Here is a 21,843-nt window from a genome sequence, read left to right as displayed (position 1 = left end):
GGACGCCGCTTCATTATTTATGATGTTTTAATAAGTTTTGGATGTGGAGGGAGGAGATCCGTCCCGCTCTTCACCTTCTCCTCCTCTGCTCATCCTCTCTCTCCTCCTGCAGCCGCTCACACACTCACTGCTTTTCTTTTCATGTGACTTTTTAAAGTATTCTGACTTTATATTTAGTTTAGTGAGGCGTTCGTCCGCAGCTTTGAGCTTTCGTCTGGATGCTGCTTTGTTGGCCAGGATAAAATAAAGGTTTAAATAAAAGGTTACATAAAAAATATCAGTTGAGAGAGGAAGGAACTGACGCTGCAGGGTTTCGGGGTTTGATAAAATATTAAATGGAGATGATGAAATGAAACAGAGTTAAGATAAATCATTCAGCTTCGGGTCAAAGGTCTCACACACTCTGCACCTCCCATTATTTTCAATGGAAGAATCCTTTTGTCAGTTTTTTTGGTGGTGAATCATATTGCATGCTGGGAGTTTGCTGCTGTAGTTTTGAATGAATTGACGTCACTGATGAAAACACACCGCCTTCCCTTCGACTCTCCACGTTTTTCTTGTAATTTCGGTACAAGCAGCTACCTCACCCCCACCCCCCCCACCCCCCAACACACACACACACACACACACACACACACACACACACACACACACACATACACAGACACACTCCCTCCAACATGGCGTCTATCTATCGTTTGCTGCTTTGATCTGCAGCCACATGCTGATAGAAAGAACACACACACACACACACACACACACACACACACACACAGATACAGTATATATATGCAAACACTGGAAACACACACACTCTCCCTCCCACACACTGACTGATACTGAGACACACACACACACACACACACACTCACCAGCACCACTTGGCTGTGTAGTCCAGAGTTAAAAGATTTAGCCTCAGATTCTCAAAGCCCCGTACACACACACACACACACACACACACACACACACACACACACGGAAAGACAACAGATAAGTGGAATACAGAGACGGTCCATAGAGACTGGAGTGGGGTGTAGCAGAGAGAGAGAGTGTGTGTGTGTGTGTGTGTGTGTGTGCGCGCGCATACATGTATGTGCGTGCAAACTCTTATCTAGGAGTGTGTTTGAGTGTTTTATGATTGTGTGTGTGTATATATGTGTATATATATGTGCGTGAAAGAGTGTGTGTGTGTATGTGCATGTATATGCATGGCTCTTGTCTTGGAGTGTGTGTGTTTTACGTGGGTTTGAGTATGTCTGTGTGTGTGTATGCGTGCAGACTCTTGTCTCGTGAGTGTGTGAGTGTTTTTCTGACTGTGTGTGTGTGTGTGTGTGTGTGTGTGTGTTGGCCTGCTCGTCTCAGCAGCTCCTTGTCTCCAGCTGCGTTTTAATTCAATCCCTATTGATCCATATCTGCACTCCCAAGGACTCCAATATCATATGAATGGAGCTGGGATGGCTTCCCCGGATTATTGTATTCCATCGCCATAAAGGGCATTAGTAGCCTACAGTGCAGCCAGATCAGGTTTCAGTCGATACACGCTAAATAGACTGTCCATTTCTCTCTCTCTCTCTCTCCCTCTCTCTCTCTCTCTCTCTCTCTCCTCTCTCTCTCTCTCTCTCTCTCTCTCAGTGTGTCGTTAGAAAACGCCGGTGTGTTTCTTTCTGATTTACGCCGCAGTCGAAGCCGAAGCCTCTGCGTTTAAATATACATTCTCATCGAGCAAAAAAAAAAAAAAAAAACCGCCCGGCCTCCCGCTGCGTGTTTTTAAAGATATTGTTACTGTCTTATTAGGGCGGAAATCGATGCCGACCTCGCAGAGCCCCCATTTATATCCCTCCCTCCCGCTCCCTACCCCTCCGCTCTGCTCCCAGCATGCCTTGCAAAAGCAGAAGAAGAAGAAGATGAAGAAGAAGAAGAGGAGGAGGAGGAGGAGGAGGGAGAAAAGCGGGCGTGGGTATTCTGCCGAGGTTATCCCTTGGTTAATGTGACATGGCTGTCTGCGACCTTGCCGCTTGTTAACTGCCCGGATTATTATTGTGATAATGTGGCAATTAAAAAGAAAGCGCTCTATCAAAATGGAGGGGGGGGGGGTGAGTGGGGGTGGGGGGGGCTTATGGTCCGAGAGATGGATGTGCGGAGATTACAAGGCAGTGGGAAATGCATTAAGGTGGCAATCCATTCTGACTGGATGGCTAGGAGTCTGTCTTCTTACCCCCGACCAACGCCCCCCCCCCCCCCCCCCCCTTTCCCCCCCTCGCCCCCCAAAGCCGGGGTTATTACCGCCCATCCTCATTGATATCCATTCCCAATCAATACTCCTCTGCTGCCGTAAAAATAGGCGTAAATCAACACACAGAGCGGGAGGGAGGAGGGAGGGGGGAGGGGGGAGGGGGGGGGGGGGGGGGAGGGGGGGGGGGGGAGGCGAAGGAGGAAAAAACCAAAAGGCGAACGAGACGCCATCAGTCTGCAGGAAGTCGACCGTCTCCGTCACGCTGCTGCAGAATTATCATTTCATCTCTTATGACTGGAGACGATATGCAGACAGACACACTGATACACACACACACACACACACACACACACACACACACACACACACACACACTACCACCACACTGCAAAAAATAACAAGCTGTCCAGTAATTTTCTCTTGTCTCCAGACCTATCAGCTTATTTCATTTTTAGTCAAATCAGATAATCTGCTGGTTTCAATAAATTTCACTTGATTCATGCCAATATGACTTTCAAGAAATCATCATAAAACAATAAAGAAAATCTGGAAACAAGAAACTTTCTCAGAGACAATTTCACTTTTCCCAAGAAAATGTCCTGAAACAAGTTAAATTCTCCTGAAAAAAAAGTCACATTTGTTGAAAGCGGTAAAATGATCTGCCAGAGCAGTGAGATGATTTCACTAAAAAAATCTTAGAATCAGCTTGAGAAGTCTGGAGACAAGAGAAAATAGCTTTTTGTTTTACAAGTGGTTTTAAACAGTATATTAAACCATAGGGGTCAATAAACGATTTCCTTTTAATTATTAGTTAATGAATCAAAAACTTCCATTTTGATGAAACCTCACCTGGTGTAGAGCGAGCCTCCTGCAGGTGAAACGAGCCTCGCTTCACTTCACTGTTCCCTCACATATCTGTGTGCTAACTCTTAATGAATTTGATGGATTTTGTTTAATCAAATTGGGCCACTCCGCAGGTCGGAATTGGAGTCTGTGGAGACGTAATTACTCCGAGCGGTAAAACAGAGAAATGAAACGCACCCTGAGACTAATCTGCTCTGTTCTGTTCTGCTGTTGCTGTTTTGCAGATTCTTCCTGAAGTTCTTCCTCAAGTGCAATCAGAACTGTTTGAAAAACGCAGGGAACCCGAGGGACATGAGGAGGTTCCAGGTACGATCTCTACTGTTCTCCAGGCTGACACGAGTCTCAAGTCGAGTCTCGAGTCTAAATGTAGAACAGCAAGTCAAGTCAGAACAAATCAAGAGTCCAGTATCAATTTCATATCTTAAAGAAAACGAAATATCTAGGACTGTACATAACTGTCTCTGTGTGTGTGTGTGTGTGTGTGTTTGTGCAGGTGGTGGTTTCCACTACAGTCAACGTGGACGGCCATGTGTTGGCGGTGTCAGACAACATGTTCGTCCACAACAACTCCAAACATGGCCGCCGCGCCCGGCGCCTGGACCCCTCTGAAGGTAAGCCCTCGCTCCTGCCGCTCCGCCGGGGAAAGACACGGGTCCAGGAGAGACGGGTCAGGGTTCAGGACTCGGTTTCAGGACTCGGTCGCAGTCAGACTCGACTCAAAGTCTCAGGAAGCTTCCAGTTCAGAGTCTGAAAGAGAATTCAGTCAGTAAAGAGCAGGGGTGGAAACAGTACTAACACAAGTACTGTTACCTTGCTGTAATTTTAGTAGTGGAAAGAAGAAGTAAGTACTGGTGTAAAAATGTCCTTCAGTAAAAGTAAAAAGTGTCTGATTTAAAACGTCGTCAGAGTAAAAGTTCCTGAGTTCCTCTTTAGAACAGAGAGCGTTGTTAGCTGTGATCTTTTCCATGTGATTCTAAAAGGAGAGAGGTCAGAGTTCAAACTAGATTCTTTTCACTGGAAACATTAGAAACGAGAAAATAAAGTGCAGAAACAAAGTAAAGTCAGATTCCTCTTCTCACTGTGAATGGATCCACAGTTTGTCAGTTTCTGTTGATCCAGTTTCTGTTGATCCAGTTTCTGTTGCTGATGGAGAGACACAATCTGTTCTGTGATGGATGGATTTAAAATGGACTGAAGGGAAAGTAGAAAATACTCCAAAAAGCTGCTCAGTTACAGTAATGAGAGTAAATGTAATTAGTTACTTCCAGCCTTGGTAGAGAAGCTGCAACAAACACAACAAGCATGCAGCATGGCTTCATTAGATGTGTACAAATTGTAAATATCAGCCTCAGGTTTTATTTAGAGGACTCAACTGCTGCTGAAAGTCGGTCTTGACTGACAGGATAGTTGTAAGTTTTGTACTTCTGCTGGACGTCCTGCGGCGTGCGGCGGGACGGAGAACAACGCTCCGTTCTTCAGCCTCACACAGAAAATAAAAAGCAACATTCTCATATAAACCGGACTTGATGAAGCTGGACTTTGAGGCCTGGAACAGAGCGGGAACGCTTTCACCGAAGTGGTAAACTTTAATACGACCGCTCCGTCCCCGCTCCATAAAACCAACCTAGCTCACCGTGGCGTCGCCAGCAGCGGTGATATAATCCTGTCGTTTGTTTTGACCTACTTGGAGCACCGGGTGGGTGGGGCTTCCCTCAGCAGGACACTTCACATTGTGTCAGGTAAGATGTCAATCACAGAAAAGTAGACTAAATTGACTTCCTGTGATTGTCTAAACTTTCTGGCACTCACTGTATTGTCCTGTTCGGCAAACCCCACCCAGCTGGCACCTAAGTGGAGGGAAACCAAACGCTACTTGACACAGATCTGTGTTCAACCAGCCAACATGTCCTCTCTCCCTCCCTCTCTCTCGCTCTCTCTCTCTCTCTCTCCCTCCAAACCAGCAGCAGGTTCCTGGCAGTTCTCTCAACTTGGTTTAAAGTTTGAGACATTTCCAGGAGCGATGACTTAATTCTCCCGTTTGTTTTAATCTACTTGCAGCACCAGATGGGTGGGGTTTATCACATCAGGGCATTTCAGACAGGATAAGATAAGCTGTTGATCAAAGGAAAGCAGACTAAATTCACTTTGAAATACTTCCTGTGATTGTCCAAACTTTCTGGCGCTTGTTGTGTTGTCCTGTGTGACGAACCCCACCCATCTGGCACCTCCAACGAGGTAAAACAAACCCTAAAAATATTTGCAAACACTATTTGACACCGATCTGTCATCAACATCAACAAGCCAACATGCTGTAACTCTCTGACCAGCGAACCACCCGGCTGTCCAGTTCCTCTCCACTGGATTTAAAGTTCGAGGCGTTTCCAGAAGTGATGACATCATTTTTTCATTTGTTTTAACATGTTTGCAGTGCCAGATGGGTGGAGTTTATCACACCAGGGCATTTCAGATACGATAAATTGTTGATCAAAGAAAAATAGACTAAATTCACTTTGAAATACTTCCTGTGATTGTCTAAACTTTCTGCCGCTCGTTGCGTTGTCTTTTGTGACAAACCCCACCCATCTGGCACCTCCAACAAGGTAAAACAAACCCTAAAAGTATTTCAAAGCACTATTTGACACCGATCTGTCATCAGCAACTCTCTCACCTACCAAACCAAACGCTGTGCAGTTTCCCCTCGACTCGGTTTAAAGTTTCAGGAAACTTTTCAGACTCATCAAAGCTGAGAGAGCGTTTGGTACGACGCAGAACTTTTGGGAAGCGCTCCCTCGGTCAGGGAGGGGGCGGGGCCTACGGTGTCCTGCAGGGGCCAGAAGGGGCGCGTTTGTTTCCAGCGTCGGGGAGCGGCGGTCCTGTATCGGCGCCCGCAGAGGGAAGCTCCCGGCTTTCATCTCCGCCAGGCTGGGATGTTTTCAGAGCCGATAAAAACCGAACATCTGCTCCTGGCTTTGTCCCCGATAAAACTTTCCACCGCCTGCTCCTCGCCATTGTGCTCCATTCATTTAGCCCGATTGGAAAGAGACCCCCCCCTACCCCTCCACCCCCCCTAACCCCACCAGGCTGTTTGTTTACTGCTGTGACAAAAGGGGGAAATTAATAAGGAGATGACAGTCGGCGGCGAGGGGGGAAAAGCCTCGACTGCTGCTGGAGGGTTTGGGGAGCGAGGCCCGAGTCTGATGAGCAAAGCTGCTTCTCTTTATTTCTTCTGCAAACTGAATGAGTTTCAACAGTAGATCTGTAACTGAGAGGGGGGGGGGGGGGGTCCTGACAGAGTCCATCCTCCCCTTTAAATATGAGGATTTGCCCCAGAGTTTTGTCTTTAGGACCGAGGAGCGAGGCTGAAGACTGAGAGGGAGCTGGAAGAAGAAAAGTAAATTCATACATAGAAAATCAGATTTTCACGACCTTCTAACATCTCTGAGCCTGAGAACCTGACCGCCGTTTGCCGGAGACTTTTAGCTTCAGACTGCTTGAGTTTTTGAGCAAGACAGGAATTCTTTTATAATCTTACAACAGAACATCTGCTGTTTGGCGGAGGCTTTCGTCCAAAAGCGTCTCGCAGAAGTATGAGTGCATACATTTTTAGTGTGGGCGGTCCCGCTGGGAACCGAACCCTTTAACCCCGGCAGTGTTAGAGCCTTGCTCTTCCTATTGAGCCATACAGAACCGCCAATAAACAATGCAGAAGACTGTTAAATATATATTATCGATGTCTAAAAGGCACATTTTAACCAGATCTCCTTTCCCAGGAGCTGCGTCTGCCAGTAACCTGCAGTAGTACAGCATCGCTCCGCCGATAACAGCGGGAACTCGAACGTTTGAAGGAGTCTGTGAACGCAGCTTTATAAATCAGATCACATAGTAAACAAAAGGAAAAGCCGTAGCGCTGACCGGAATATCAAATCATTCTCCCAATAAAGCGTCTCCTCTCCTGGATCCGGGAACGGTAGTAAAACCTGCGGAGCCTCGGCCCGCCCGCCCGTCCGTCCGCCTGTCTCCTCGCTCTGCCGGCGGTCTAGTCTCCACGGAGACGGAGCCGCCGATCGATTTATCTGTGGCACCGAAGAACTAATCATTTTGCATGTGTTAGTAGTGGACAAACAGATCTGTCTTGAATCTGGTCTGAAAGGCCCTCGGAGATGTTTAGAAATGTAAATTCAATAATATCTGAAGTTTGGTAAAAAGATTCTCGAGTCTTGTTTTGCGGGGAAAGAGTCTTTTCTCTTGCTCTGATCCCTCCGCAGGCAGGTCAGAGGTCAGAGGTCAGAGGTCAGGAGCTGGTAGGGATTCAGTGTCTTGCTCAGAGACACTTCAGCAGTGTAGGGGATTGAACCTGCAACCTTCTGTGCTTCTGCTTTTTTTTTAAACTGTCAGGCAGATGTTTGATGAGACTGAAATTCAAAGTTCAGACACAGAAACTTTATCACATAAAACTGCAAAAGTGGACTGTTCTACATACAAGTTCACTTCATTTCTCCTCCTCCTCTTAGAGCCCGGCCTCACTAAGTTTTGTGACATGAGCACAATGTCTTAAAATAGAAATAAAGTCGCTCTGTGCAGGAAAAGAGAGAGAGAAGAGAAGAGAAGAGAAGAGAAGAGAAGGAGACAGGAGTAGAAACATGAAGTAGTTTGATGGTGGAGAGTAAAGGTGTGAAGAAGTACTGTTACTTTACTGCAGTAGAAGTAAAAGTACCGGTGTAAAAATCTCCTTCAGTAAAAGTAAAAAGTGTGTGATTTAAAATGTCCTCAGAGTAAAAGTTCCTGAGTTCCTCTTCAGAACAGAGAACGTTGTTAGCTGTGATCTTTTCCATGTGATTCTAAAAGGAGAGAGGTCAGAGTTCAAACTAGATTCTTTTCACTGGAAACATTAGAAACGACAAAATAAAGTGCAGAAACAAAGTAAAGTCAGATTCCTCTTCTCACTGTGAATGGATCCACAGTTTGTCAGTTTCTGTTGATCCAGTTTCTGCTGCTGATGGAGAGACACAATCTGTTTTGTGATGGATGGATTTAAAATGGACTGAAGGACAATACTTTCCAATACAAAAAAGCGACTCAATTACAGTAATGTGAGCAAATATAATTAGTTCCTTCCACTCTTGCAAATTAGTAAATTGTGACACAAAAGTCTCTCAACCAGCTAGTTAACGAACCTTTCCATGTAACTTCTGACAGATGAAAAAAGAGCAAAATTTACAGTAAAAAAATGAGACTTTTACAACACAGCAAGCTTTTGATACACTGCAAAAAATGACAAGCCAGTGATTTTATCTTGTTTCCAGACCTATCAAACTTATTTCATAATATTTGGATCCACAGTTTGTCAGTTTACGTTGATCCAGTTTCTGTTGCTGATGGAGAGACACAATCTGTTCTGTGATGGATGGATTTAAAATGGACTGAAGGAAAAGTCAAATTACTGACTTTAGAAAATACAAGTACACAAAAAAGCTGCTCAGCTACAGTAACTGGAATAAATGTAATTACTTCCACTGCATGTTATTTCTCAGTTTAAGGTTAAGGGTGAACTGTGTCTGCTGTAAGCGTCCCGCTCATCGCTCTTCTGCCCCTGTGTTTCCGAAGCAGCTACCCCCTGCATCAAAGCCATCAGCCCCAGCGAGGGCTGGACGACCGGCGGAGCCACCGTCATCATCATCGGGGACAACTTCTTCGACGGCCTGCAGGTCGTCTTCGGCACCATGCTGGTCTGGAGCGAGGTGAGGGAAACTGAACGGCAAATCGCTGCTGTCGGGTGAAAACCACGTATCTGCAGAAAGTTTGTTTCAGAAATACAGAAAGAAATCCTTGTTTCCAGGGTATTTTTGAAATTTTGCAAAGGGGTTTATCAAGGTTTCTGGGCTCATAAAACTCAGGTAACACACAAAACGCCATGGAAACCTTCAATTTGTGTTAGAAAATATAATTTCAGCTGCAGTGCAATTGCACCAAAATTACAGTTACATGGTTTTTACCTGACAGCAACAAAATTAAGCTTTTGTCTCTGCCGGTCCTTAGTCCAGGCTTATTCTCCTCCAGAGGATAAGAGCTGATGTTGGACTAATTTTACTCCTTTTAGTGGAGATTAGTGTAAATTTTGTGATAGCGACATGCAGCCATGTTGGAAGAGACGCTGCCTGACAAAATGGATTCACTGGATTCACCTGAGCAGGCGATTTCCTGGAGAGAACAGAGTGTCCCTGATATCTGGCATCAGACTCCTGAAAGCACATCCTGCAGATCACCTTCTCCATCTTCCTTGTACACACACACACACACACACACACACACACACACACACACAAACACCTGCGTCTGAAGGTTTGCAGCTCCACCAGGTCTGCATGTCCCCAAAAATATGCAGATTTCCTGCGTGTTGAGATGCAGGCGCTTGGCGCTGTGCAGAAGGCGGGCCATGAAATATTGAAGCAGGTCCAGAAGAGCAGAACACCTGGCAGGGAGCGGGAAGGAGGCGTGAGGCAGATCCTCCGCATCGCACGCCGCGCCGCTCCGACGAGGCGCCGCACTTTGATCAGCGCCGTTTTGCGGCGAGCAGACGGACTCCGGAGCCCAGCATCCCTCCGAAAACCGGCTGCAGCTTGACCCAGATTTGTGGAAGCGAAGTCGAAGCGTTCGATATAAAGTTTATTTTGGAAGGAGGGAGTTTTCTTTTTTTTTTTCTTTACACTCATAACAAAAAAAGGGTTCTATAGTACCAGAAGATGCTCAGAACACGGGAGAACCCTTTTTGATGCCATGGAAAACTGGAAGAATGCATGAAATGTTGCAGAGCAGCAGCATTAAAAGAACCTTTTAAGAACCTCACTGTTCTTTATTCTGATTCACCACTGTGTTGTTTTTTATTTTTTAACACATGAGATTCTTTATGGTTCTACATAGAACAACTACCCAAACCACTCCGGCCTTCTGGGTGTCGTTACTGACAGCTGAGGAAATGTGTTTCATTCCAAAAACATTGCAAAACACTTCCAAAACCTCCAAAAATCTGGTGTTTACTGTTCAGGGTTTCAAAACCAGAACTGATGACATCATCTGTAAGAAAAGTTCTTAAGAAAACAAATAATCTGAATAATCATCCATAGTGAGAATTGTTTTCTCTCCAGCGGGCGTTTTGTCGGGTCGCTGTCGCATGTTTCAGCTGATGAGTCTTTCATCCTGGAACCAAACTGATGTTGGAACCAAACTCTGAAAACAGACAGGAAACGGAGAGAGAGAGAGAGAGAGAGAGAGAGGGAGAGAGAGAGAGGGAGAGAGAGAGAGAGAGAGAGGCCAGCAGATGGAAATTTCTCTTTTTAAATAGAAAGTTGAATTTCCCAGTGGGAAAAAATCCAACATGGCTGAACAGAAATATGAAGAAATACATGGAACCAGGCTTCAGCAGAACTATCTGCGGTTTCAGTTGTGATTATGTTTTGACCTTGTGTGTGTGTGTGTGTGTGTGTGTGTGTGTGTGTGTGTGATGTTCTCCAGCTGATCACCCCCCACGCCATCCGGGTGCAGACCCCCCCTCGCCACATCCCCGGGGTCGTGGAGGTCACGCTGTCCTACAAGTCCAAGCAGTTCTGCAAAGGAGCGCCGGGTCGCTTCGTCTACACCGGTGAGACGGACGCACTTTTATTTTTATTTTCTGTTTTATTCTGATGTTTAGTTACAAAGCTTCAAACTGTGCTGCTGCTGTCGCTCCATGTTACTGACGACCTCCTGGTGACCTCCTGGTGACCTCCTGGTGACCTCCTGGTGACCTCCTGGGAGCGGTCACCTGTTCACATTACTGTTCTGTTACTTAAAGGGAAGGTTCAGGGTTTTTAGACTCTCATCGTATTGATTATTAATCAAACTCCCTCTTAAAGGGAAGGTTCAAGTTTTTAGACACTGATCATATTGATTACTAATGAAACTGCCTTGTAAAGGGAAGATTCAGGGTTTTTAGGGACTGATATTATTGATTATTAACCAAACTCCCTTTTAAAGGGAAGGTTCAGGGTTTTTAGACTCTCATCGTATTGATTACTAACCAAACTCCTTTTTAAAGGGAAGGTTCAGGGTTTTTAGAGACTGATCGTATTGATTATTAATCAAACTCCCTCTTAAAGGGAAGGTTCAAGTTTTTAGACACTGATCATATTGATTTCTAATGAAACTGTCTTTTAAAGGGAAGATTCAGGGTTTTTCGGACTGATATTATTGTTTACTAACCAAACTCCCTCTTAAAGGGAAGGTTCAGGGTTTTTAGGCACCGATCTTATTGATTATTTAAAGGAAGATTCAGGGTTTTTAGGGACTGATATTATTGATTATTAACCAAACTGCCTCTTAAAGGGAAGGTTCAGAGATTTTAGCACTAATCAAGTCCCCAGACTGGACTTGCAGAACTGATACACATCATTGTGGATTAAAACACTTTATAAAGCACCGTCCTCCTTCCTGTGGCTCCTCTCCTCTCCTCTCCTCTCCTCTCCTCTCCTCTCCTCTCCTCTCCTCTCCTCTCTGTGCTGGAAGCGAGGTAAACATTTTCCCCGGTGTATCGGCGTTCTGTCCGTCCCTCCTGTCTGCTCCTTCCTGTCTCCTGTCTCCTCACTCCTGTCTCCTCTCTCCTGTCTCCTCTCTCCTGTCTCCTCTCTCCTGTCTCCTCTCTCCTGTCTCCTCCATCCTGTCTCCTCACTCCTGTCTCCTCACTCCTGTCTCCTCCATCCTGTCTCCTCTCTCCTGTCTCCTCACTCCTGTCTCCTCTCTCCTGTCTCCTCTCTCCTGTCTCCTCCATCCTGTCTCCTCTCTCCTGTCTCCTCACTCCTGTCTCCTCACTCCTGTCTCCTCTGTCCTGTCTCCTCTCTCCTGTCTCCTCTCTCCTGTCTCTCTCTCTCTCTCTCTCTGTCCTTCAAGCCCATTGTCTGCCGTCCAGAGTCTCACCGTCCTGCGAGCCGCCGCCCGCCGCCAGCAGAGCCGTATCGCTCTCTTAAATCAGTGCTTTTACTATTCCCGATTATTCCGCCGGAATATCCAGATGTCATTCAAAGTAGCAGAAAGGTCAGATGGAAGGCTGTTTAGCGCGATAAGTAAATGTCATTGCGTCGGCCATGAAAGAGGCGAGCGTGTTCGGGCTTTCTGTTTAACACCGGTTTATCGTTCCTGCCTTCTCCCGTCTTTGTCGGAGGCGCCGCCTCTTCCGACGCAGGAAGGAGCAGCGGAGCGGAGCGGAGAGACGGACGGCGCTCACAATGGCCGCTCCGGCCGCGCCCGCCTCGGACGCCGCCTTTTGCAATGCTAATCTGATTCCATTTGCAGATAGGGCCGACAAGCGCTCAGAGCTTTGCTTTTATGGCGGCGTGTTGTGAATAGAGCTGTTGTTATCTCGCCGCTCTGTGTCCATTAGCCGGCGAGGTGTGTGTGTTCTCTCCGGAAGGAACGTGTCGGGAATCCCTTGAAGGAGTCGATTTTAAAAAGCAGCTATCATCACCCGGGCACTCGAAGAGCTTAAACAGCAGATTCTCTTCGTTTGTCAGCGTCGGCCTGCAGATTCCACAAACCGAATAAAGAAACGTGAACATCTGACTCGGTTTGATTGATAGGGAAACAGCAGAGCTCTCTTCCCCCGGCGGCGGCGGCGCCCAGACAGGCGGCCGCATCGTAACGTCGTTCGGGTTTCTTGTAATTCTCCGAAGTCTCGCAGCTCTTCCTGGCAGAGCGGAGCCATATTGTGCACACACATCGCCAGTTAATCTGATTTACACATACATATTTTAAGATCGGGAATGCGTCAGTGTGCATTTCCAAGGCGCGCTCATTGTGCCAGCAGTGCGTTGTATTCATGAATGCAAAATGAGCCGAGCTTTTAAATACTAAATAGGCAAGCTGTGTATAATTGAACAGGAAAAGAGAATGCATCCCGGTCCCGGTGATGTCATTTCCTTTAGGACTTCCTCCCCGAAAACACGGCGCCGCTTTATCAAACAACGTCCGACGGCAAAACCAGGCCAGCTGCTCGATTTGTCCTGACACGCCGCGTACAAGATTTTAATGAATGTCAAAAAAAAGTTAACGATGTGCCCAGCAGCAACAAGATCTAAATATTTTATTTTACCAAAAGGGAAGAATTTTGAATAAATCTTCCTTTTTTTTTTACCTTTATGTATCCAGGAGAAGTCGACTGAGCTCTTTGTTTTTAGCAGCATCCTGATGCACATCCATACAGTTTCAACCACAGCTGGAGGTGAAGTGTGTTGTTTATGTGTAGCTCTGGTAGAGTCTTGGGTCGTGTCTCTTCCTCCATGATAAAACCCCCAAATCAGTGATTCTGTGATCTGTTGCTCCGGTAGAGCAGACTGGAGAATTGTGTTTTTTTCTCTCTCCATTCACTGCCACTGTCTGGAGGAACAGTCTGAAAATCACTTCTAGCACATAAAAGAACGCCGACAAAGCAGATTCTGACTATATATTAAAAACTAGTCCAGCTGCTGAATTGTTTTGAAGTTAATTTCTTTCTTTATGTTTATTAAACCTTTCAGTCCGATTTGGGTGTTACACTTGTTGGTTTAATAACATAAACAAAGCGATCATTTCATTCCAAATACATTCAGATGAGATTTTAGAATATGTCAGATTTCCTGAGGTTTAGTTTATTTGATTTTCATTTAAAACACATGAAAACAATCAATTTATCACATGCATCTCTAACAATATCAGGGAGAACACAAAAAGTCCTCAGATTTATTTCCACTGTGGTTGTTGATGTAGTAAACAGTCAATAGTACTGAGTGACATGACCTGCTGCTGAATTGTTTTGAAGTGAATCTCTTTCTTTATGTTTATTAAACTTTTCAGTCTGAACAAGTGGAACACCGAAATCAGGTCGGAGGAAACTTATAAAGATGGAACAAAGAAAATAATACTAGTATTAATAGTATTATTAATAGTAATAGTAAATAGGTGAAAAAACTAAGAGACAGGAGTTTGACAAAGCAGATTCTGCCAATATATAAAAAACAACTCTCTTACAGCTCAGCATCACTTTAAGGTTTTCTCAGCAGGAGTTTCTCATTCACTTTCCATCCGTTATTTTCGGCCACCGCCTCTCTGACTCCTCGGCTGCAGAGAAGCGAAGGATAAAGCGAAGCGTCTAACAGTAATAATCCGAGTGTTTTCCAGTGTTCCTCCGCTCTCTCTCTCTCTCTCTCTCTCTCTCTCTCTCTCTCTCTCTCTCTCTCTCTCTCTCTCTCTCCGCCCGCTGCCTTTCCTCTCTGAAGCTTAAAGCAGCTTCAGGACTTGATCCTGAGGCTTCTGGGTGGAGGATTGGCCATGGGCAAGAAACACCGCAGAATGACAAGGAGCCGGTGTGGAGCGCCTCAGGACGCTCACACTGCTGCACACACACACACACACACACACACACACACACTGCTACACACACACACTGCTGAACACACCTATCCTACATTAGTACTGCAGATAATTCTAGATATTACACAGTAGAACCAAATCATCAGTGGTGGAAAGAGAATGTCCTAAACAGCAGTAACAATAGTAGAAGTACTGTTACTTTACTGATACTTTACTGCAGTAGAAGTAAAAGTACTGGTGTAAAAATCTCCTTCAGTAAAAGTAAAAAGTGTGTGATTTAAAACGTCCTCAGAGTAAAAGTTCCTGAGTTCCTCTTTAGAACAGAGAACGTTGTTAGCTGTGATCTTTTCCATGTGATTCTAACAGGAGAGAGGTCAGAGTTCAAACTAGATTCTTTTCACTGGAAACATTAGAAACGACAAAATAAAGTGCAGAAACAAAGTAAAGTCAGATTCCTCTTCTCACTGTGAATGGATCCACAGTTTGTCAGTTTACGTTGATCCAGTTTCTGTTGATCCAGTTTCTGTTGCTGATGGAGAGACACAATCTGTTCTGTGATGGATGGATTTAAAATGGACTGAAGGACAAAACTGCAGGAGAAACGAATTTAAGTAAAAGTAAAATTACTGAGTACAAGTACACAAAAAAGCGACTCAATTACAGTAATGTGAGCAAATATAATTAGTTCCTTCCACTCTTGCAAATTAGTAAATTGTGACACAAAAGTCTCTCAACCAGCTAGTTAACGAACCTTTCCATGTAACTTCTGACAGATGAAAAAAGAGCAAAATTTACAGTAAAAAAATGAGACTTTTACAACCCAGCAAGCTTTTGATACACTGCAAAAAATGACAAGCCAGTGATTTTATCTTGTTTCCAGACGTATCAAACTTATTTCATGATACTTTGAGTCAAATTCTCTCACTGCACTGGCAGATAATCTGCTGGTTTCTGTAAATTTCACTTGAAAAATGAATGAAAAAAAATCTGGAAACAAGAAACTTTCTCCGAGACAATTTCACTTTTACCAAGAAAATGTCCTGAAACAAGTTACATTCTCCTGAAAAAACAAGCTAAACGAACACGACACTGCTTCACATTTCACAGTATGACATTACAACACGGTGATATTCATATTAAATCAGCTGTTTTGATATCAGGAGGATCTTTAGTTTCCAGAGGGATGCAGGCGGCAGACGAGGCTCCGCTTCCACTCAGAGTTACAGGCTGCTTCAGACTGGCAGTCAACATCTAGTCGGCGTCAAAGTGTTTTCTGAGGAGGGTTTTATATGTCAGTACGGTTCTACAGAGAACCACTGTGGAACCTTTGAAGAACCGGCTTCCTCTGGCTGCAGTTACAGAGAGACATGGAGGAAATAGAGGAAAACTGGAAGGGTTTCGTTCCACTTTGTTCACTGTTCAACATTTCAAAACTAGCTCTCATTATATCATCTAAAATGTCCGTTTTTGTAAGAAAATAATTAATATTTTCAATAATTATCCGTAGTGAGCCTTGCAGTAATCTCTCTGTCGGGGTCAGCGTCACATTTCTGAAGCGGTGGATCTCATTTTATTTCGAATCAGACAGAAAGTGGAGAGAGAGAGAGAGCAGACCAGCAGATGGAGATTTGTCTTTGTAAACAGAGAGGGATTTCCCAGCGGGGAATCCAACATGGCTGAACAGGAACATCGCACGCTGTAGACACAGTTTTAGGTTAACAAAGGAAGCGGCGAGCCGATGGAGACGCCGGTCCTGATGTCGGCGGGAGCGGCAGCGAGGCTGAGGCGATGCTGCGGCGGCTCCGGCTCACTTTCTGCAGGGAAGACTCAGACTTGGCAGAGATTTTCTGGAGGAGAAACAGAGTCGACATCAATAATCTGGTGCAAACATGATATCCATATTAGGAATCAATATTCCCCCTCGCTGCTTTTCTGAAGCAGGACCCATATCATCTCTCTCCCTCTCTCTCTCTCTCTCTCTCTCTCTCTCTCTCTCTGTCCTTTCTTCTTCTCTCCTTTCCTCATAAACGTTTACTTCTCCTCTCCTTCTTCATCCCTCCTTCTCTTCATCATCTTAATTTCCCTCCTCCTCCTCCTCCTCCTCTCACCTAAGTCTGACTTCATCATCTCAGTTTCTCCCTCCTCTCCCTTATCCCCACCTCATTCTCTCTTCTCCATCCCATCTCCCCCTCCTCCTCCTCTGCCTCTCCTCTTCCCCCCTCCTCTCCTCCTCCCCCCTCTTCTCCCCCTCCTCCTCCTCCTCTCCTCCCTCCTCCTCTCTCTTCTCTCCTCCACCTCTCCCTCTCGCCTAAATCTCTGACTTCATCATCTCAGTTTCTCCCTCCTCTCCCTTATCCCCACCTCATTCTCTCTTCTCCATCCCATCTCCCCCTCCTCCTCTCCTCCCTCCTCCTCTCTCTTCTCTCCTCCACCTCTCCCTCTCGCCTAAATCTCTGACTTCATCATCTCAGTTTCTCCCCACTCTCCCTCCTCCTCCTCCTCCTCCCCCCTCCCCCCCAGACCCCCCCCCCCCCCCTCTCCGGGGCTGCAGATCCCCAGGTGCAGCTGCAGGAGGGGAGGGGGGTTGAAATTAATGAGAGGAGCCTGGAGGTATTGACTTTCCTGGGAAAACACAGCTCTCTAAAAATCAGTGGCCAAGCACTGCAATAACTCAGCACCCATCGATCCCCCCCCCCCCCCCCCCCCCAACCACTACCCCCCCCCCCCCCCTCCCCCTCCACCCCTCCCTTTCCCCAAAGGCCGCATTGATCTATGCATTACAAGCACTGAGGCCGACGGCATGGATCCAGCAGCACCACCCGCCTGGTTCAACAGTCTGCTGGATGGAGGCTGATGAAACCTGCTCCGCTTCCCCAAAACACAAAACACACACACACACACAACACCACACACACACATTCACACCAACAGGCTCCGAAAATGTAGCGGAATGAGCAGGAAGTCTGAAACGCAGAGGTGTTGCGGACAGGAATAATGTTTGAGATCAGCTTCTTCCTCCAGCAGAGGATTATGGGAGAACAGCGGGAATTGGACTCGACATTTTCCTCTGTGTGTGATGTGGAAATGTTCGCTAACGGTTAGGGTTAGGCAACGAAAACAACTTCTGTTGAGGTTTGGAGAGCAAAACAGTTTGGTCAGGGTTGGGTTAAGGTTTTGGTACAGAAACAGTCTGGAAAATCTGCAGTGAGTGATTTGATTTTTCAACAACAAATTGTTGTTTTGTTTGGCAGGTCATCCTGTCAAACAGCTTAAAGAGCTGCTAACCCTAAAATGATTTAATTATTCTGGGTTTCAGTGGAGAGTTTTAGTGTCCAATGATGGTCTAAATGTTTCAGAGGCTTTTCCAGAAGAAAATTGAGGGGGAAAAAAGCTGAATACTTGGAATTTTTGGGCCGTTTTTTTGGCATGAAAATGGTCAAATTTAAAGCTATTGAACATTGGCGCAAAATATTGCCTATTGGCAGCTTTCAGCACAAAAATATCGGTGCGATCGACCTTCAAAAACCAGAACAGTCGAAGAAAAAACAGCTTTATTATCAGCTCGACCACCAGGAATTTTTAAGTTCATCCAGCAGCGTTTTCAAAAGGTTTCATAAGACGAGGGTTAGTTGAATTTTCTCCTCCCATACAGAAGCAGGTAATCCGAAAACTGAAGTTAAAACATAAAAAAAAAAAAGTGGAGTTAGGAGGTTTCCAGCTGCAGAGGGACGAGCGGCGAGCGGCGGGCCGGTCGGCCGCGGCGGCGAATAGAATCAGACACATTAAAATAAATTATGAGCAGCGGAGAACACGCACATAATTCCTGATAATTGGGCGGTTTCCCCTCCCGCCTTTGTTTGACTCTCAGTATCGGGGTTCAGCCGTCAGCCGGGCTTTGTTCCGGCGGTGTCACACGGTGATGTATGGTTAAAGGGTGTGTGTGTGTGTGTGTGTGTGTGTTGGGGGTGGCGGGGGGGGGTACAGGGCTGCGGGGGCTGTTATTTCCTTTGCCTGGAGGGGTTTCGACCTCTGGGGCGCCCCTGGCAAGCCTCAACACGCCTGCACCCCCTCTACACACACACACACACACACACACACACACACACACAGCCGCCTGGAGGGAGTCGAGGTGTGGTAGCATTGTGTGCTGATGGGAGGGGGGGGGGGGTGATGTGGGGGGGGTGATATCATATCTGAAGAGCCAGTTTTCTGCAGGTCTCTCTCTGTATGAAATGCGATCGCGTCGTCGGAGCTGCGGTGCGGTTTTGGGTTTTTTTCACCTCCTGTGTGGCGATGATGCAACTTTTTTTGATTTGATATTTTTTTTAAGCGACGCCTCCGAGGATTGTGGGTGTCAAACATGTACATGCAGCTACAGTACACACCTGTCACAACACTGGAGGAGCAGGGGCGACAGAGAGGGAAGAAGAAGAAGAAGAATAATAATGTGATGCTCTGTTGGTTCCTGCAGGGGAATAGTGTTTTTTTTTTGTCTTGCCTCTGTCCACAGGGAGGTCAAAGGTCAGGGTCAGCTTCACCATCAGCCATCATTTGGAGACTTATTCTACTCTAAACATCTAGTTAGCTGGTAAAATAGGTGGTGGAGTTGGTCTGCTGCAGGTAACCAATCATCATCTGGAGTCTTATTTTATTCTAAACGTCTTCCTGCTCCTGTTGTTTTAAATGTATTGAGTTGAGACCCGGCGGTCTGAAGCCCAGTGAGGCTGTAACTGTGACGAAGAGCCGCTCAGATAAATTTCACTCGACTTAAGCATCTAATTTGCCGGTGAAATAGTGAAAGTGGTGGAAAAATCCGCCGGATAAAAAGGTCAGTTTGCTGCTGATTTAACACCGACACCCTCACTGTCCTCAAGTTCACTGCTGGTTTGTTTTGTGATCCTCTATTGCTCCCTGTGGGGGAAGCTGGCTGAGGTCAGAGGTCAGAGGTCAGAGGTCAGAGGTCTGGAGCTGGTAGGGATTCAGTGTGTTGCTCAAGGACACTTCAGCAGTTTGAACCCTCGAACGATCCAGATTGATCCTGTCTGGAGGATCGCTGATGTTTTGGTGGCAAGTGTTCACATTGAGTTTTCCCAGCAGGAAGCGGGTCCCTGAAGGAGACACGACTGTAAACAGGAAGTAGAGTCTCAGTGCAGCAGCTCAGTGACAGTCAGGGTGTTGGATGGGGATGGGTTTGACTTAAATATCGGAGACTGGAGTTCAATTCCCAGCTTGTAGGAAGGAAATTTCTACAGTTTTTTCTTATTTAACCGACCGAAAGCCTTTCCCAAACCTTAACCAAGTTGTTTTAGTCGTCTAAACTGAACCGTTTTAGCTGAAAATGTCGTGTCCAGTTCATGTTTTTGTCACAGAATCCAGTTTGTGGTGGAGGAACGTGATTTTCACATGATTCCTGTCCACAGCAGGTGAATCTGTGAGACTTTTTCCGAGATCTTGTTGGTTGAGGATCATCAGCTGGGAGGTTGAAGCTCGAGCTGGAAACCTCTCATCCGGTGTTCGCCGTGCGGCCTGATGAGGTTATTTTGAAAAAAAAAAAAAAGAAACCCTTAGCGCTGCTGGCAGGACGCTGGCTGGCACCGGGCGCCACCTCCGCCTCGCCTCGCCTCCGCACACAGCGCTCCTTTAAAAAAAACGCCACTAAACCTGCGGAGGAGCTCAGCGGCGAGGGCTGCTATCAGCGGCGAGCGAAATACAATGGAGCACTTTGTACCTTTCTTCCCCCCTGACTCTCACACACACACACACACACACACACACACATGGAAGGCATTAGCAGAATGTTCCATGCGGGTCTGCTAAAGGTCTTGTGAACATGCAACAAAGAGGCGAAAGTTAAACCTCCAACCTGAGCCTCTGTTAAGCTTTTTAACTAAAGCGTGGCGAGGTTTTCTCTCTCTCTTTTCCCTCTCTCTCTCTTTTCCCTCTCTCTCTCTCTCTCCCTGTCTCTCGTTTGTCCTCCTGACACGTCTGAAGTACTGTACGCTAATTGAGTTCTGAATTTTTATTGTTTAATTACTGTCACAGTAACACATGGAAGCAATTATCTTTAAGCGGGCTCAGTATCGGCTTACACCTACAGTATTCTCTGGGAAAAGAGAGAGAGAGAGAGAGAGAGAGAGAGAGAGAGGAGAGAAATCCACTGACATAACCCCGGCGCTAATCATTTTTCTGATATAATACGACTTGAAAAGGAAAAGCAGAGGTTGGGGAAAAATGACTGGATACAAAACTCACATTTCACTTATTTATTGGGGCGCATGACGCGTTTCGGCCAGAAAAGCCTCCGTCAGAGCGAGCGAGTGTCGCTATCCAGTCATTTTTTCCCCCGGTGTTGGATGCGGTACCTCGTTCTTTTTCTTCTGAGTCGTCGCATTAGACTTCTTCTTCTTTACCTGTTGGGGAGAAACGACGGGATGCAACGCCCACGTTCCACTTATTAATCGGGGCGCACAATGAATTTTGGCCGGAAAAGTGAAATGTGAGTTTTGCATCCAGTCATTTTTTCCCAAATGTTGGATGTGCTTCCTCGCTCTTTTTTTGAGTCGTCACATTGGACTTTTAGGATTTTTTTTTTTTTTGGGCTCAGCGCTCCAGTGTAGAAACACTCTTCTTCTTCTCTGCCTCGCACATTTTTCTGATATAATACGACAATTAGAAAAGGAGAGGTTGGGGAAAAAAGTCTGTTGCAGCGATTCAGAAAAAGAGCGAGGAAGCACATCCAACATCTGGGATAAAATGACAAGGATGCAAAACTCAAATTTCACTTATTCTTGGGGGGGCACACAATGTGTTTCGGCTAGAAATGTTTTTTAATGTTTTTTAAGGTTTGTATCCTTGTATACCTCTATACTTTTTTTGAATTGTCACATTTAGGATTTTTTGTAGTCTGTTGTAGAAGCTCACGTCTCTTCCTCGCACATTTGTAAGATATAATACGACAATGGGAAAAAATGACGGCATACAAAACTCACATTTCACTTATTTATTGGGGCACAAAATGCGTTTCAGCCAGAAAAGGCTCCATCAGAGGTGAGTGTAATGTGAGTATTTGTATCCTGTCATTTTTTCCTAAATGTTGGATGTCCTACTTGACTTTTAGGAATGTTTTTGTCTCAAAACGTGAAGTCCGTTGCAGAAGCGAACGTCTCTTCTCTGCCTCGCACATTTTTCAGATATAATACGTTGACGGGGAAAAAAATGACGGCATGCAAAACTCACATTTCACTTATTTATTGGGGCACACAATGTGTTCCGGCCAGAGCGAGTGAAATGTGAGTATTTGTATCCCGTCATTTTTTCCCAAATGTTGGATGTGCTTCCTTCGAGTCGTCACATTGGACTTTCAGGAATGTTTT

General features: G+C 45.8%; 2 protein-coding genes across 12 annotated transcripts in view; both read left to right on the top strand.

Moving 5' to 3' along the window:
* Positions 1 to 21,843, top strand: part of tbc1d2 (TBC1 domain family, member 2) — a 441,666-nt gene that overhangs the window by 111,629 nt on the left and 308,194 nt on the right. The gene's annotated exons all lie outside the window — the stretch shown is intronic.
* LOC139911130 (transcription factor COE3) overlaps positions 1 to 21,843 on the top strand; it is a 148,802-nt gene that overhangs the window by 90,274 nt on the left and 36,685 nt on the right. For 4 of the 11 annotated variants that reach the window (XM_078289141.1, XM_078289138.1, XM_078289142.1 and 1 more), the window contains 4 exons: positions 3,322 to 3,403; positions 3,591 to 3,708; positions 8,705 to 8,835; positions 10,607 to 10,733. In XM_078289141.1, coding sequence (XP_078145267.1) covers positions 3,322 to 3,403; positions 3,591 to 3,708; positions 8,705 to 8,835; positions 10,607 to 10,733 — 458 coding nt within the window. Of the gene's footprint in view, positions 1 to 3,321; positions 3,404 to 3,590; positions 3,733 to 6,415; positions 6,434 to 7,560; positions 7,567 to 8,701; positions 8,836 to 10,606; positions 10,734 to 21,843 lie in introns of all 11 variants that reach the window. The other 7 variants (XM_078289144.1, XM_078289145.1, XM_078289136.1 and 4 more) reach the window with 4 other exon arrangements.

This window comes from Centroberyx gerrardi, chromosome 16 (genome assembly GCF_048128805.1).
Source record: "Centroberyx gerrardi isolate f3 chromosome 16, fCenGer3.hap1.cur.20231027, whole genome shotgun sequence".
Taxonomy (NCBI): Eukaryota; Metazoa; Chordata; class Actinopteri; order Beryciformes; family Berycidae; genus Centroberyx; species Centroberyx gerrardi.
Note: the sequence above shows the minus strand (reverse complement) of the source record. Positions and strands in the feature narration are given on the sequence as shown.